At 37.5% G+C, this 12,387-nt stretch overlaps 2 protein-coding genes across 4 annotated transcripts in view; one reads left to right on the forward strand and one right to left on the reverse strand.

Moving 5' to 3' along the window:
* The first annotated feature begins 42 nt into the window (after positions 1-42).
* On the forward strand, positions 43-5,729 carry LOC109067000 (transmembrane protein 68-like). 3 transcript variants are annotated; one of them, XM_042718337.1, is made up of 8 exons: positions 43-145; positions 474-528; positions 1,042-1,433; positions 2,322-2,489; positions 3,166-3,359; positions 3,441-3,501; positions 3,610-3,749; positions 4,443-5,729. In XM_042718337.1, exons 3-8 carry the CDS (start codon positions 1,112-1,114, stop codon positions 4,545-4,547), a joined length of 990 nt encoding a protein of 329 aa, XP_042574271.1. In that variant the 5' UTR covers positions 43-145; positions 474-528; positions 1,042-1,111; the 3' UTR covers positions 4,548-5,729. The 3 variants fall into 3 exon arrangements, with proteins under 3 accessions (XP_042574271.1, XP_042574273.1, XP_042574274.1); XM_042718339.1 differs by having other exon boundaries at positions 81-145; positions 412-528; XM_042718340.1 differs by lacking the exon at positions 474-528 and having other exon boundaries at positions 85-145.
* A 315-nt stretch (positions 5,730-6,044) lies between these two features.
* LOC109067012 (XK-related protein 4-like) overlaps positions 6,045-12,387 on the reverse strand; it is a 52,571-nt gene continuing 46,228 nt past the window's right edge. Inside the window, exon 3 of the mRNA XM_019084025.2 lies at positions 6,045-11,429. Coding sequence (XP_018939570.2) covers positions 10,477-11,429 — 953 coding nt within the window. The 3' untranslated portion in view covers positions 6,045-10,476. The remainder of the gene's footprint in view (positions 11,430-12,387) is intronic.

The following is a 12,387-nucleotide window of genomic DNA, read 5'->3' on the forward strand; positions in this document are numbered from 1 at the left end:
GGGGCTTTAAAACTTTTATTATGAAATTTTCGGACATTGACAAGAGCTGTTTCCTGTTTGTGTCACCTGTAAAGAGAGCCGGTTGAGTCAGGAAGAAAAACATTTATTGAGGACAACAGTGCCTATTTCATCGAGGTATCATAATGTAAGTAGATTTGAGAAAATCTTATTTTTTATACGCTTCTTCTAAAACATCCGTCTATATGTTTAGTTTTTTGTGTGATCAGATGTGTAATTTTAAAGAAGTGTGTGATGGCTTTAAAAACGCAAAATCTGGAGCTGTTGTCAGGTTTGTTCGTCTATGATCGCTATCCACTGTTCAAGTGTAACTGAAGACAGAACGGTTTAATGCTATGTCTTTCCTTGTCATCTTCATGCATTTGACTGTGTTCATGTAAATGATTTGTATAGCAGTCGCTCACCTGTGACCGGGTGTGAATGAACAGAATGACATCGACATCATTTGATTTTAGGGCACCGTTGTGAAGTTGGTATGTTTGGCCGAGAAACACATTTCCTTTGGAGAAGGTTCGTGTTTTTTTCGTGCTTTCTGCTTTAAAAAAAATAGTTTAATTGCTAATGTTTTTATTATTATTATTATTATTATTATTATTATTATTATTATTACATTTATTTATTTATTTATTTATTTATTTAACATAATATAAAAATGCCTAGAATTAGATTTAAGTGTGTCTTTTGGAGAAACCACTCGGTGACACTGAATTTCAATGCAAATATGATGATTGTTGTCAAACAGTCACCTGTCTGCTATTGGTTGGACAAACCAAAGTAAGTTTGTCCCATTCATGTGGGCCCATGTTGCTTTTAGAGCCCACAATTTTTTTTTTTCTTCTGTCAATTATTTTATTTATTCATTTGTTTGTTCATTCAATCATTCATATATTTTAGAATAAAATAACACACCCAGTTTTTGACTCTGGTTATTGAACTGCTCTTTTAATGTCATAAATATGACACGCTTGAGCTTTAATGCCATCTTAATGTCCGGTATTGATCATTTGTGTCTTTCATACCCAGGTCTGCCCTTTGGCAGATTGTTGCCTTGTTCAGCCCATCTGCCACTGGGAGAGGCTCACAGTGAAGCAGCATGTCCAGTGGGAATGAGTCCTGTCTGTTTGAGAACGGATCCGTCAGCTTCCTCTCCTGCTTCGTTCGTGTGTGGGAGGCAGGGCTCGGGCAGCTTGAGGACTACCTCAGTTTCTTGGAGTATCTGCTCTGGGTTTTCACACCTCTAGCCATAGTCTTCATTCTGCCTTTTCTCATAGTTATCTTCCTCTATCTGTCCATACTCTTTCTCCACGTGTACAAACGCAAGAATCAGTTGAGAGAAGCTTATTCCAATAACCTGTGGGATGGTGCGAGAAAAACTCTGGCAACCCTGTGGGATGGACATGGAGCTATTTGGCACGGTATGGCTTTGGCTTTTTTTTTTTATCTGCATTTATTGAGATCTGGATTGCTAGCTTTTTCAAATTAAACTTCTTTGGTTTGGGATTTTTCATTATGCTCACATACTTTGTATCCACTAATTTGATTTCTGAGTGATAGACAGGAATATTAAAATCGTAATTAAAAAGTTATGTCTAAAGGCATGATTTGACATATTCTACATGTGTATTATCAGACTATGGATGTTTTATTTTTTTTTTGTTTGTTTGTTTTCTCCCCACTCCTAAACCATCTTATCCTTTGACAGCACAATAAAAAAGTCTTTAGTCTTGAAAGAAGTCTTTATATTGTAATAGTTTAATATATATATGTGTGTGTGTGTGTGTGTATATATATATATATATATATATATATATATATATATATATATATATATATATATATATATATATATATATATATATATATGTTTGTTTGTTTGTTTGTTGTTTTATTTTGTAATTTAATATATTTTAAAATGTAATTTATTACTGTGACTGCAAAGCTGAATTTTCTGCAGCCATTACTCCAGTCTTCAGTGTCACATGATCCTTCAGAAATTATTCTAATGCTGATTTGGTGCTCAGTTAACATTTCGTATTATCAGTGTTGAAAACAGTTGAAACAGTGATACATTTTACTTTCTTTGATAAACAGAAAATATTGATTCAAAAATATTTATTAGAACTAGAAATCTTTCTAACATTGTGGATGTCCTTACTGTAATTTTTTTTTTTTTTGACTTTAGTTTTAGTCATTTGTAATGTCAAAATTTAATTTCCATGTTATTTCCTGAAAAATAGTATGCGTCACACTTCACAAAGAATGTTGAATCATTTTCTCCTGATTAATTATGTATTTTGTGACAGGTTATGAAATCCATGGTTTAGAAAAGATTCCAGATGAAGGACCTGCTCTCATAGTCTACTATCATGGAGCTATTCCTATAGACTACTATTATTTCCTGGCAAATCTTATCATTCAAAAGGGAAGATTTTGTCATTCGGTGGCTGATCATTTTCTGTTCAAGGTCCCAGGTAAAAACAAATTTCATACTGGTGAATTAAGTGATCAATCAGCCTCGTTTTTCCCATGACAGGGTCATTACTCAGTACCTAATTTCCTAGTGATTCACTGAATTTTGGGACAAAACATGTCCTATCAATATATCTTCCATTAGTTTTTAAAATAGCAAAAAATTCACTGTTTTAACACCGATGTTTTGGTTATAACTTATAGAAAAACATAAATATGTGTCTTTTCAAGAAGTATTGAGTAACTTCTGTTAGGGCATTGTCTACATTCTGAAAATCCTTTCCATATTTTACCATCATTGAATTCAACAAGGTCACACACACTCCAATGTATACACTATATTGCCAAAAGTTTTGTGTCATACTTTGTATTTTTCAGGTTTGTTTACTTTTGTAATTTCATTGAGTAAATATTTGAAAGCATATAATGATATTCTAGGGAATTGTGTGCTTCTTATTTTATGGCTACAGTTCGGACAGGACCCTTTTCTATTCTAACATGACAATGCCTCTGTGTATAAGACAAGTCTCAAAAAGAAATGATTGATTCAGTCAGTGTGGAAGAACTTGACTGGTCTGTTCATTAGAAGGGGGTGTTCCAATACTTTTGGCATTATTGTGTATTTTTAATTTACTTTCATTAATTGTGCTTATATTGTCTGTATAACAACCACAACAGGGTTTAAGCTCCTCTTGGAGGTGTTTAGTGTGATCCACGGGCCGCAGGAGGAGTGTGTGAAGGCCCTCCGCAACGGTCACCTCCTGGGCATCTCTCCTGGAGGAGTACGAGAAGCCCTGTTCAGCGATGAGACGTACCCTCTGCTCTGGGGCAAACGCAAAGGATTTGCACAAGTGGCCATTGACTCTAAAGTGGTGAGCGACTGTCCCTCGTATTCTGCTCTTTTAATACAAACTGCTTTTGTTGTACTAAGAGCCTTGCACTTGTCCCTATAGCCAGTTATACCCATGTTTACTCAAAACTTGAGGGAGGGATTTCGCTCTCTTGGAACATTAAGTGAGTCATGAACAAAAGCCTGAAGTTTCACACAGTTGTAAACGATCATCTAAATATATTATGAAAGAGTTAAAAAAGAGTCTTAAATTAATCTGGGAATTCCTTCAGGGTTTTACCGCTGGGTGTATGAGAGGTTTCGCCTACCGATAGCACCCATTTATGGAGGATTTCCAGTCAAATTTCGCACCTACTTGGGTGACCCCATTCCATACGACCCCAAACTCAATGCAGCTGAGTTGGCTGAAAAGGTAGGACCCCATAACTGTATAGTCCTGTAAAGGTCTGACATTTGTTCATTTGCTGAGCTGGTGTTTTGCAAATTGAAAAGGGGAAAAAAAAAAACCTTCAAGAGGTTCTAACCTCTACACTGTCCCGACAAATCCTGACCTACTGTTGACTACACAACATACTCTAGTGCCATTTGTTTACACCGTCCCTTAAGGGAACATTCCACCCAAGAGTGGTGATCACCATTCATCACATATGCAGGTGTACACAGTCTGCAAAGTGAGAGAATGTTTGTATAATAAAGGACGCCCTTAATCGGGTTCTATGAATGAATAAAGCCTTGTGTACAATGTTTTTACTTCAATGTCCCATGGCCTTTCAGAAAACCTGATATGAGTAGCTCAAGTAACATTCATTATTATTTCCAATGTTGAAAACTATATATGTGTATTATCAATTCAAGCTAGAGTTAAAGCCATTGCTGAAAAGCACAAACCCCAGGACATTTTATTATTTTTAATAAACATGGGCCCCATCTTACATGTGCCTAATGAATAAAATGATGGCACATGTGCAGAACACAGTGTCAGCAAATACAGCTACTGCACTGTAAGTAGACAGTTAAGATGTCACATGTTCAGTTTATGCTTCTGTTGAGTCAGGTTTTGTACTCATATTTAGTGCACTTTCTACAATTGAACCCATCTGTTCAGGTGCAACAGGCAGTTCAAGCACTTATCGACAAACACCAGAAGATACCTGGAAACATCCTCCGAGCTCTTCTAGAGCGATTCCAAAGGGAACGCAAAGAAGATTAGCACACTTGCCTTCTCTCAGACTGAACAAATAAATATGCTTCAAGAATAATTTAACGGAATACTGGAGATTTTATAATATTGTTACATCATAAAATTAGCAACGTTACTGACACTGTAATGGACGGATCAGTATATATCGCAATGTTGCATATCAAATAATGGTGCGTATCTTTGGAACGTCTTTTTACATGTAGTCTTGTGCATGTCGAAGAGTGTGTGTTTTTGTGAACTTTTTTTTTTTATTTTTTGGTTTAAGTCTACAACTTATTTGTACACTTTGATTTTATTCAAAGGACCACTGCCAAAATAGTTTCCACGGAGCCTTTGGTTCGTTTTTTATTTCTTTTTTTTTTAAATGTCCTTTAAAAATATAGCATTCTGTCCTGGAAATTGATCATATTTATCTATCGGAAGGAAAATTGTGCATACTGTGAATTTTTTTTTTTTTTTTTTTTTTTTTTTTTTTTTTTTTGTAAGCACACTTAATAATAATGATAAGAGATACATGCTTGAATATTTGTTGTCTGATGTTGAATACTTACAGTTTTAGTCTAACATCTCTGTATTAACTCTCAGAGATGAACTGCTGTCTATTTAAGCAGTAGTTAATATTGGTTTGTTCTGATCTCAGAGCTTATTATAACATTCTGATTCTAAAAAAAAAAAAAGTATGCAACTGCTAATGATTTTATTCAGGTGACAAAGTATACAGGTCTTTCAGAATTCATTAAGATTTTGTAACATTCCTGAAATGTATTGATTTACTAATTCATTACGTCAAGGCTGTTTAAATCTAACAAGTAGTCAAATTTGATCAGTGTGGAAATAATGGCTGTAAATGTGTGATTTTTATAAGAGATTTTATTATTCACAATGAAACGAAATTCAATGTTGGTAAAACAGTTTTAATGCACTCTTGTGCTCAGTAAATCACTCTCCCATGATCCTTTGGGAGACAATATCTTATGTGTGACAAAGATCAAATGTCAGCATGAGCGCGGTCTTCGTCACCCGGTTCCTGTGATCTCTGTGCACATCCGGTGTGTTTGGTGTATGATATGCAAATGCACCAGTGTTGCTATTTATAAATCTGTTTGGTATTACCTTACAGCATTTGTGCATCCATTGTAAATCCCCCCAAAAAATCACTTGGAAAAATAAAAATAAAAAGTATTTTTTTTTTTTGGAAGAAAATCTTTATTATTCATGATCTCTCCTTGCATTATACATGTGCTCCTAATTTTCTTTCAGCCTCTCCAGGAGTCTCTTCTAATTAAGGTGTAAAACCTTAAATCATAGGAGGTGTGAGAATACATATTCAGACAAACTAATCACCAAGCCTTGCATTTATAACAGACTGGTTCTGAAAAAGCAGATTTGCTCATCACCAGTGCGTTTTTTCCCAACCTTGAAATAGTTACTGACAATCTAAAAATTCAGATGGACCTTATTCACACATTAACTGCAAAACCGAAAGAAGATTGCAAGTAAGTCTAATAAAATGGCCACAGTGTACTTTATTAAATGAATTTGGTACTCTTGTGTTGCATTGGAATCAAATAAAAATTTACAAAAATCCAATATGTACAAAAATGTAACGTTCTTTTTTTTGTTTTTACTTTTCAATTTACAATAAAATCAGATAACAGATTTGATGCATTTTACGCACTTCAGACTTTCATCACACGATACAACTTACTTAAGAGACCAATAATAAACATGTTTTTTGTTTTTTGCTTTTTTTATGTCATTTATTACATCACATACACCACACTAGTTTTATCTGTATTATGTCATATGTAACTGCCAATCTCTAGTCAACAGACACCCTTCACAACCAGGACTCAGAGAGGAATGTTCTTTTACACATGTACATTTGCATACATTTATTTACAGTTAAATAGCCTTTTGCAAGTCACTACGGAACTTCGGTTGTAACTGAAATACCAGTAAAGTCTGTACATAATTTCTGAACGCTGAACTGAACACCACCGAGTTCATTCAATTACTGTGCTTGTAATAATCTCGTGCTTTATAAATAACCACCGATTATCATTTATCTAAATGCAAATTTCTTTTTTTTACCCCCATTTATGGCCTTCTAGTTTATCTAAGTATCTATGTCTACATGTGAGGAAGGATCTGTTTATTCAACAAAAGAAAGCGTCTCCAATGAATATTAAAAAGTGCCACATTTCAGCTAAGTTATTCAGTGTTTGCTAACTGATTCAAAATGCTCACAATCTTTTAACAGTACGGCCCATGACCCCTGACTATCTGGGTCATCATTTTGATTGTTTGTCTACATATGCAATTTCATTTCAATCTGCTTTCTTCTGCTTGCAGTATAAGCCCGGTTGAAAAAAAAAACAGCATATGCTGGTTAGGTGTTTTGAAGCATGGCTGCTATGAGTTGGTTTAAGCTGGTCATGTGCTGATCCTAAGCAACTAGCTCCAGGACCAGCTTAAACCAGCTCAAACCAGCAGCCATGCTTCAAAACATACCTAACCAGCATATGCTGTTTTGTTGTTTTTTCAACAGGGAGCACAGTAAGTACGTGAATCAATAATGCAATGTCGTCATACTAGCATGACAGCAATCATGTGCATGACTAAAACTAAACCAAAAGAAACAAACAGAAAATGTCACTTATGGATAATGAATCCACAAAAAGGTGAACATTGTTTAAGGCAAATAAAACCGAATCAGCTTGCGTGAATTGAATGTTCTCCTGGTGTGAATAGTTGTAAAATAAGTCCTGCTTTTGAACTCGGCTCTACTGATGTACCGGTAATAAACAGAGCAGCCTTCAACTACTCCGCTTATCCACGGGGAATCCATCGCAATAAATTCCTTCATATCAGCCACATCAACAACTAGAGCCGGAGAGTGGTCTGTTTAAAATACCGCTTTGAGGTAGGTTACAGGTATGAAGTTTTTCCAGAGCGAAGAAATGGTTGACTATGATATCTCTAGGTTTACTGATAAAAACCCAGATAGAAAAATAGAACTAGAAGTGCAAAATAAAGATACATAGTTTAGCTGTAACGTTATGATTAGCTTAAATGTTAAGACATAGGCCTACCTACGCATGTAAACTGCATGAATAGCTTTTACTTGATACGTGTTGGGCTAAATTCCAACCCCCTGCCAGATTATTATTACAGTGAACATTAAAATTCACACTCTCTATTTTCTAAATACGTTAAAGATCTTATTGTAATGAAATTTATCCACTTGTTTCATTTTTTTCCCCCTGACCTCGTCGTTTTACCTCTCTCTTGTGACGTATGCAGGACTTCTCCGATCGTTTTGACTAATAGTATTATCATTAATAATGTGGAGAATATGCCGTCAAAACAGGCTATTCAGCATCTCCAAACATCCACACAGCCTTTTGTGTAAAGGCCTTGATTCATTATGCATGTGCTGAATGCATTACATTGTTGAGTGTTTTAAATTCATGTCATATTTTAACACAACATTTTTTTTTTTTTGAGGCCTTGCACCTGATAAAGAAGTATGTCACCAAAACTCACAGACATGGCGAGTATTGCCATTAGGATGCTCCTCTTAATCAAATGAACCAAAACGCAGTGTGCTCGGGTATCACTGAAACAAAAATATTATGGTATTGATGCTAAAAAACGTAGGATGCTTTTGAAAATGATGGATACCTAATATCACAGAGGTGTGCAATACATCACTCGACTTCCTTCAAAAATGGTCTTGTGTAGGTGGTGCAGCAATTTAAATCTGAAAATTGCCTAATTAGTGTGCTAACACAAGTTTTTTTGTGCTCTGACTACAGGGGACTCTTTTAGAGGGCTGTTTAGAAAATTTTGCCAAGAGACAAAGTATCATCATCATCCATCACACAGAGAAATGAAAATATAAGACACATTGGGGAAAAAATGCTGACGAGAGAGGAGAGTAGCAAAATAGCTAAAATATACAGGTCTACGTAGATTCGTACGATCTCATCTAAATCATTATTTCTGTTCTAATTTCTTTTTTTTTATTTGCAACACAGTTAGGATCTTCATTGCTGCAGGCTAAAACAACTATGCTTTCAGTTCATTTGCCACCAATGGTAGGACGTTACAACACCTCAGGAGTGTTTCAAAGCTACAAATTACAGTTCAGATATGACCAACTGAAGCAAAATGAATCTAACTGTCCTATATCAGTCGTCTCCACACAGTTAAATGGCATTAAGCAAAATAATGTGCACCTTAAAATCAACCATTTTGTAAGACACGTTTAAAATCCATCAAAAACCAAAGAAGAGAACCAAAGAAAAAAAAAAGAGTATAAAAAAGTTACACATAAAACATTTTTTCCCGCACTTTCAAAATCGCAAAACTATCCACAACAGGCACATCTAGCTTCTGTCGCAGTAAAATTCCACCTTGTCTCTCAACGTAAGTATAAAGAAATCCTTCATTGTGCTGCGACTCCTTCCTGTGACAAGTTCTCTGTGCTCGTTTTCTATTTCTTTTTTATTTTTCTGCCCTCACCTCCACGTCTCCTTCGGTTATTCGACATAAAGACACAAAGAAGCACTTGCAACTGAAGGGAAAGTTTAAAACTCCAACACTCATATATAAAGGATGCTTTTGGCAGATTTAAAGATACAGTGCTCTTTTAGGTAGATGTGATTTGTTGAACCATAGGTCCCAGAGCGTCATTCGGAGCACATTAGCGAGTCTGCACTCTGTCGCAGACTACTTATCCCTGACACTTTGATTTGTAGACCGTGAGTTGGCAATTGAAGAGCCTGATGGAGAAAGTCTTGATCACATTGCAGAGTTTGGAATGGTACACTTTGCCGCCTTTCCGGATGTGTTGAGAAGTTACCCTGTTTATTGTCTATTTGTGCACCTTTAAATTATTTTACTTTACCGATACAGACACACCAAAACTTGACCCAGCCTAGAAGAACACTGTATCTTTACCTAGAAGATGAAACGCATCCAGGTTCTGTCGAGTACAGTTCGGCGGACACTGTGTGAACTGTGATGGTCTTTGCCCCGCCCCAATTTGCTGTGAACCAACAGGATCCTTGTAAGCCCACAGCGATGAGGTGAATGAGGCCGGATTGCCAAAGGGAGCTGCCAGGAAGCGTTTTCTTGGCCTATTGTCTTCTCCCGAAGAAGAAAACGAGTGTGTATTCTCCCTGTTTTGTTGTCCCAAGTGGCTTGGAATCTTGTGATAATCACATACTTTCTTTTCTTGTCTTTTTTCTTTGTACAGGATTCAAGTAGATGGTTGAAATGCTGCCCTGTTTATATATACAGTATGTGGTCGAGCCACAGTTCAGTGTGGAGTTAGTGTGAGTGGAGCGTTTGGCACTGGTACAGAACTGCTGATGAAACACTACTAATAGGTTACAGCACCCTAAACAAAGACGTCTGGAGTCTAATCAGCCATTTTTTTTTATTTGTGTACCATCATCATGATATTTGGACCACTGTTTCTCCAGTGTGGTGGGTAATCGGTGGGTTTGTGTGCACTGGATGGTTGGTTTCAAAGGGAAAGGCCTTTGTTTTGCATTTGCTGCAAGCGACAAACCATGAAGTGTTCTGGATGTCCTTTTGGAGACGTCGGCTCGAGAACGATCAACTCTGGGACTGTAGATCTGTACAACACTGAGGAGGACTGAGGGGTTTGTGGTCTATATCATCCATTTCAATGACTTTTAGAAACCCAGATATTCCCTGACAAGACAGAAGTAATAAAAAATAAAAAGCAACGAGAGAACGGCTTAAAAAACGTCCACCAATATGTTGTGCCTATTTTTGCTTGTCCATGACAATCAACATCATGGCTAGATGCTATGTTTGCAAGGAACGTTATTGCCACAGTCCTGCTGTTTATTCAAGCGGACAGTAATGTGTTAATGTTTGTGTGGTTCCACAGCGCAGGCTACAAGGTGGTCTCGTACTCCAGACGCTCTTGAACCAATGTGTCGTCTTTATATTGGAGGCGCGGCGGGGTCGAGGACGAGTCGATGGCCAGGATGGCTTTACGTATACTCCTGTCTAGTACATGCCTCTCCCAGGCAGGGTAGCGGTTCCTGCACAAGTCTATTTTGATGACTGTCTCATCCAGGCGTGGGGCACGGGAGGAAGGTGTGGAGGGTGCGGTGGGCCGCACCTGAAAGACAGGTACGCAACCGTCCCTCTCGCTGTACTTGCCCTCGCGGTCAGCGTCCCTGGCTAGTGTACCTCCACGGTTGGAGCGCAGGGAGTTGGTGGCGCCCTCAGGAGGTAGCGTGAAGGTAGCGGTAGGGTCCTCGAGCTGGACCAGGCTGGCCGAGCGGCCGAAGCGCGGCCCATTGGGATGGAAGAAAGTGTAGTACATGAGCATGAAGACGATGCCGGTGAAGAAGCTGGAGAAGATGACGCACAGAGCGGGTACGGCGAAGGCGTCTGTGCTAGCCGGTGAGCGGTACAGGTACCACAATGCGCTCAGGGCCGTGTTCTCTAGCAGGATCATGAAGTAGTAGATGAAGAGACGGCAGCGGGTGCGTCCCTCCTTCACGTTGAACCAACTGAAGATGTAGATGATTCCCACTACCATGTCAAAGACGATCTCCTCCCACTTGGTGATGCAGAATTCGGTCTCGCAGTGTACGATCCAGAAGGTCATGATGCACCAGTGCAGCACGATGAAGATGCCGAAGTAGAGCTGAAACACGGAGGCAAAGAGAGCGAAGGTCACTACGCGGGCGGCGATGGTGAAGAAGTGCCAGCAGAACTGGATTATGACGGCAAGGTAGCTGATGGGCTTCTTGTCATCGCGGGAATCACGCAAGGCTTTCTGGTAGGAGGCCAGAGCCCAGGCCAGTGACACCAGAGAAGCAGCTGCTGTCATCCCTGAAATAAAAGGAAAGAAGTTTTGGTTATGGCTGGACATCATAATCCTAAGTATCGCTGTCAATCAGCCCAAGAAATATGAGCACATAGAGAACTACACAAAGTATTTATGTGCAGTATGTAAAGAAAATGTGAAATTATTTAGTGATTTCTTTAACTGACACGTGCCAGCTCCTATAATTCAAGTTATTAAAAAATATCCATGTATGTATATTTGTAAGATATGATATAGGCTAGTTAATTAATATCACACAAGGGTGTGATATTTTACTGAATATTTTCACCAACGCGAAAACATTTGTGCTTTTTTCCTGAAAAAAGTCAATAGTTAAACAATCCATTTATAAAGACAGCCACTTGCTTTTTTTCTAAATTAATCAGCCATTTTGAACAAATTGTTTGAATAAATGATTCAATGTATCACCCAATGTATCACCCATCACTTTATTGTTATATTTATCTGTGGCAGGCCTAAACCAGCCAAAATACCAGCTTAAAATACACTAAGCAAAATATGGTTTAATTATCGTGAAAAAAAAAAAATCACAAAAAAGTATTGAAATATAATTGTGTTTTTTGAATTGTCAATTTTTTTTTAATAAATTTTTACTCTTACCACAGACTCAGATTTTTTAGGTTCTCAAACTATGAAAATCCATTATAAAAATGCAGATGTGCTGTATATATAAGCAACAATTTATCAAATGTTAGTGTACTTGTTTACCAAGGAGAAAGAAACCAAGTCATTGAACAGAGTGAAATGAAACATGAAATGTGGTGTGTAAACCAAAGAAAAATATAAATATAAATATCACTTGTAAGCAGAATATTTTTGCAATTTTGAATGTTCCCAAAAGAAACAGTGCTCTGCAGTGCATTTCATGTTAACCAGCTATAAATGTAGCTTAATATGTGAAGCACTTCTTGCCCAGATACAATAGGATGCTGGTTTCCGACG

Source organism: Cyprinus carpio, chromosome B2 (assembly GCF_018340385.1).
Source record: "Cyprinus carpio isolate SPL01 chromosome B2, ASM1834038v1, whole genome shotgun sequence".
NCBI classification, from domain to species: Eukaryota; Metazoa; Chordata; class Actinopteri; order Cypriniformes; family Cyprinidae; genus Cyprinus; species Cyprinus carpio.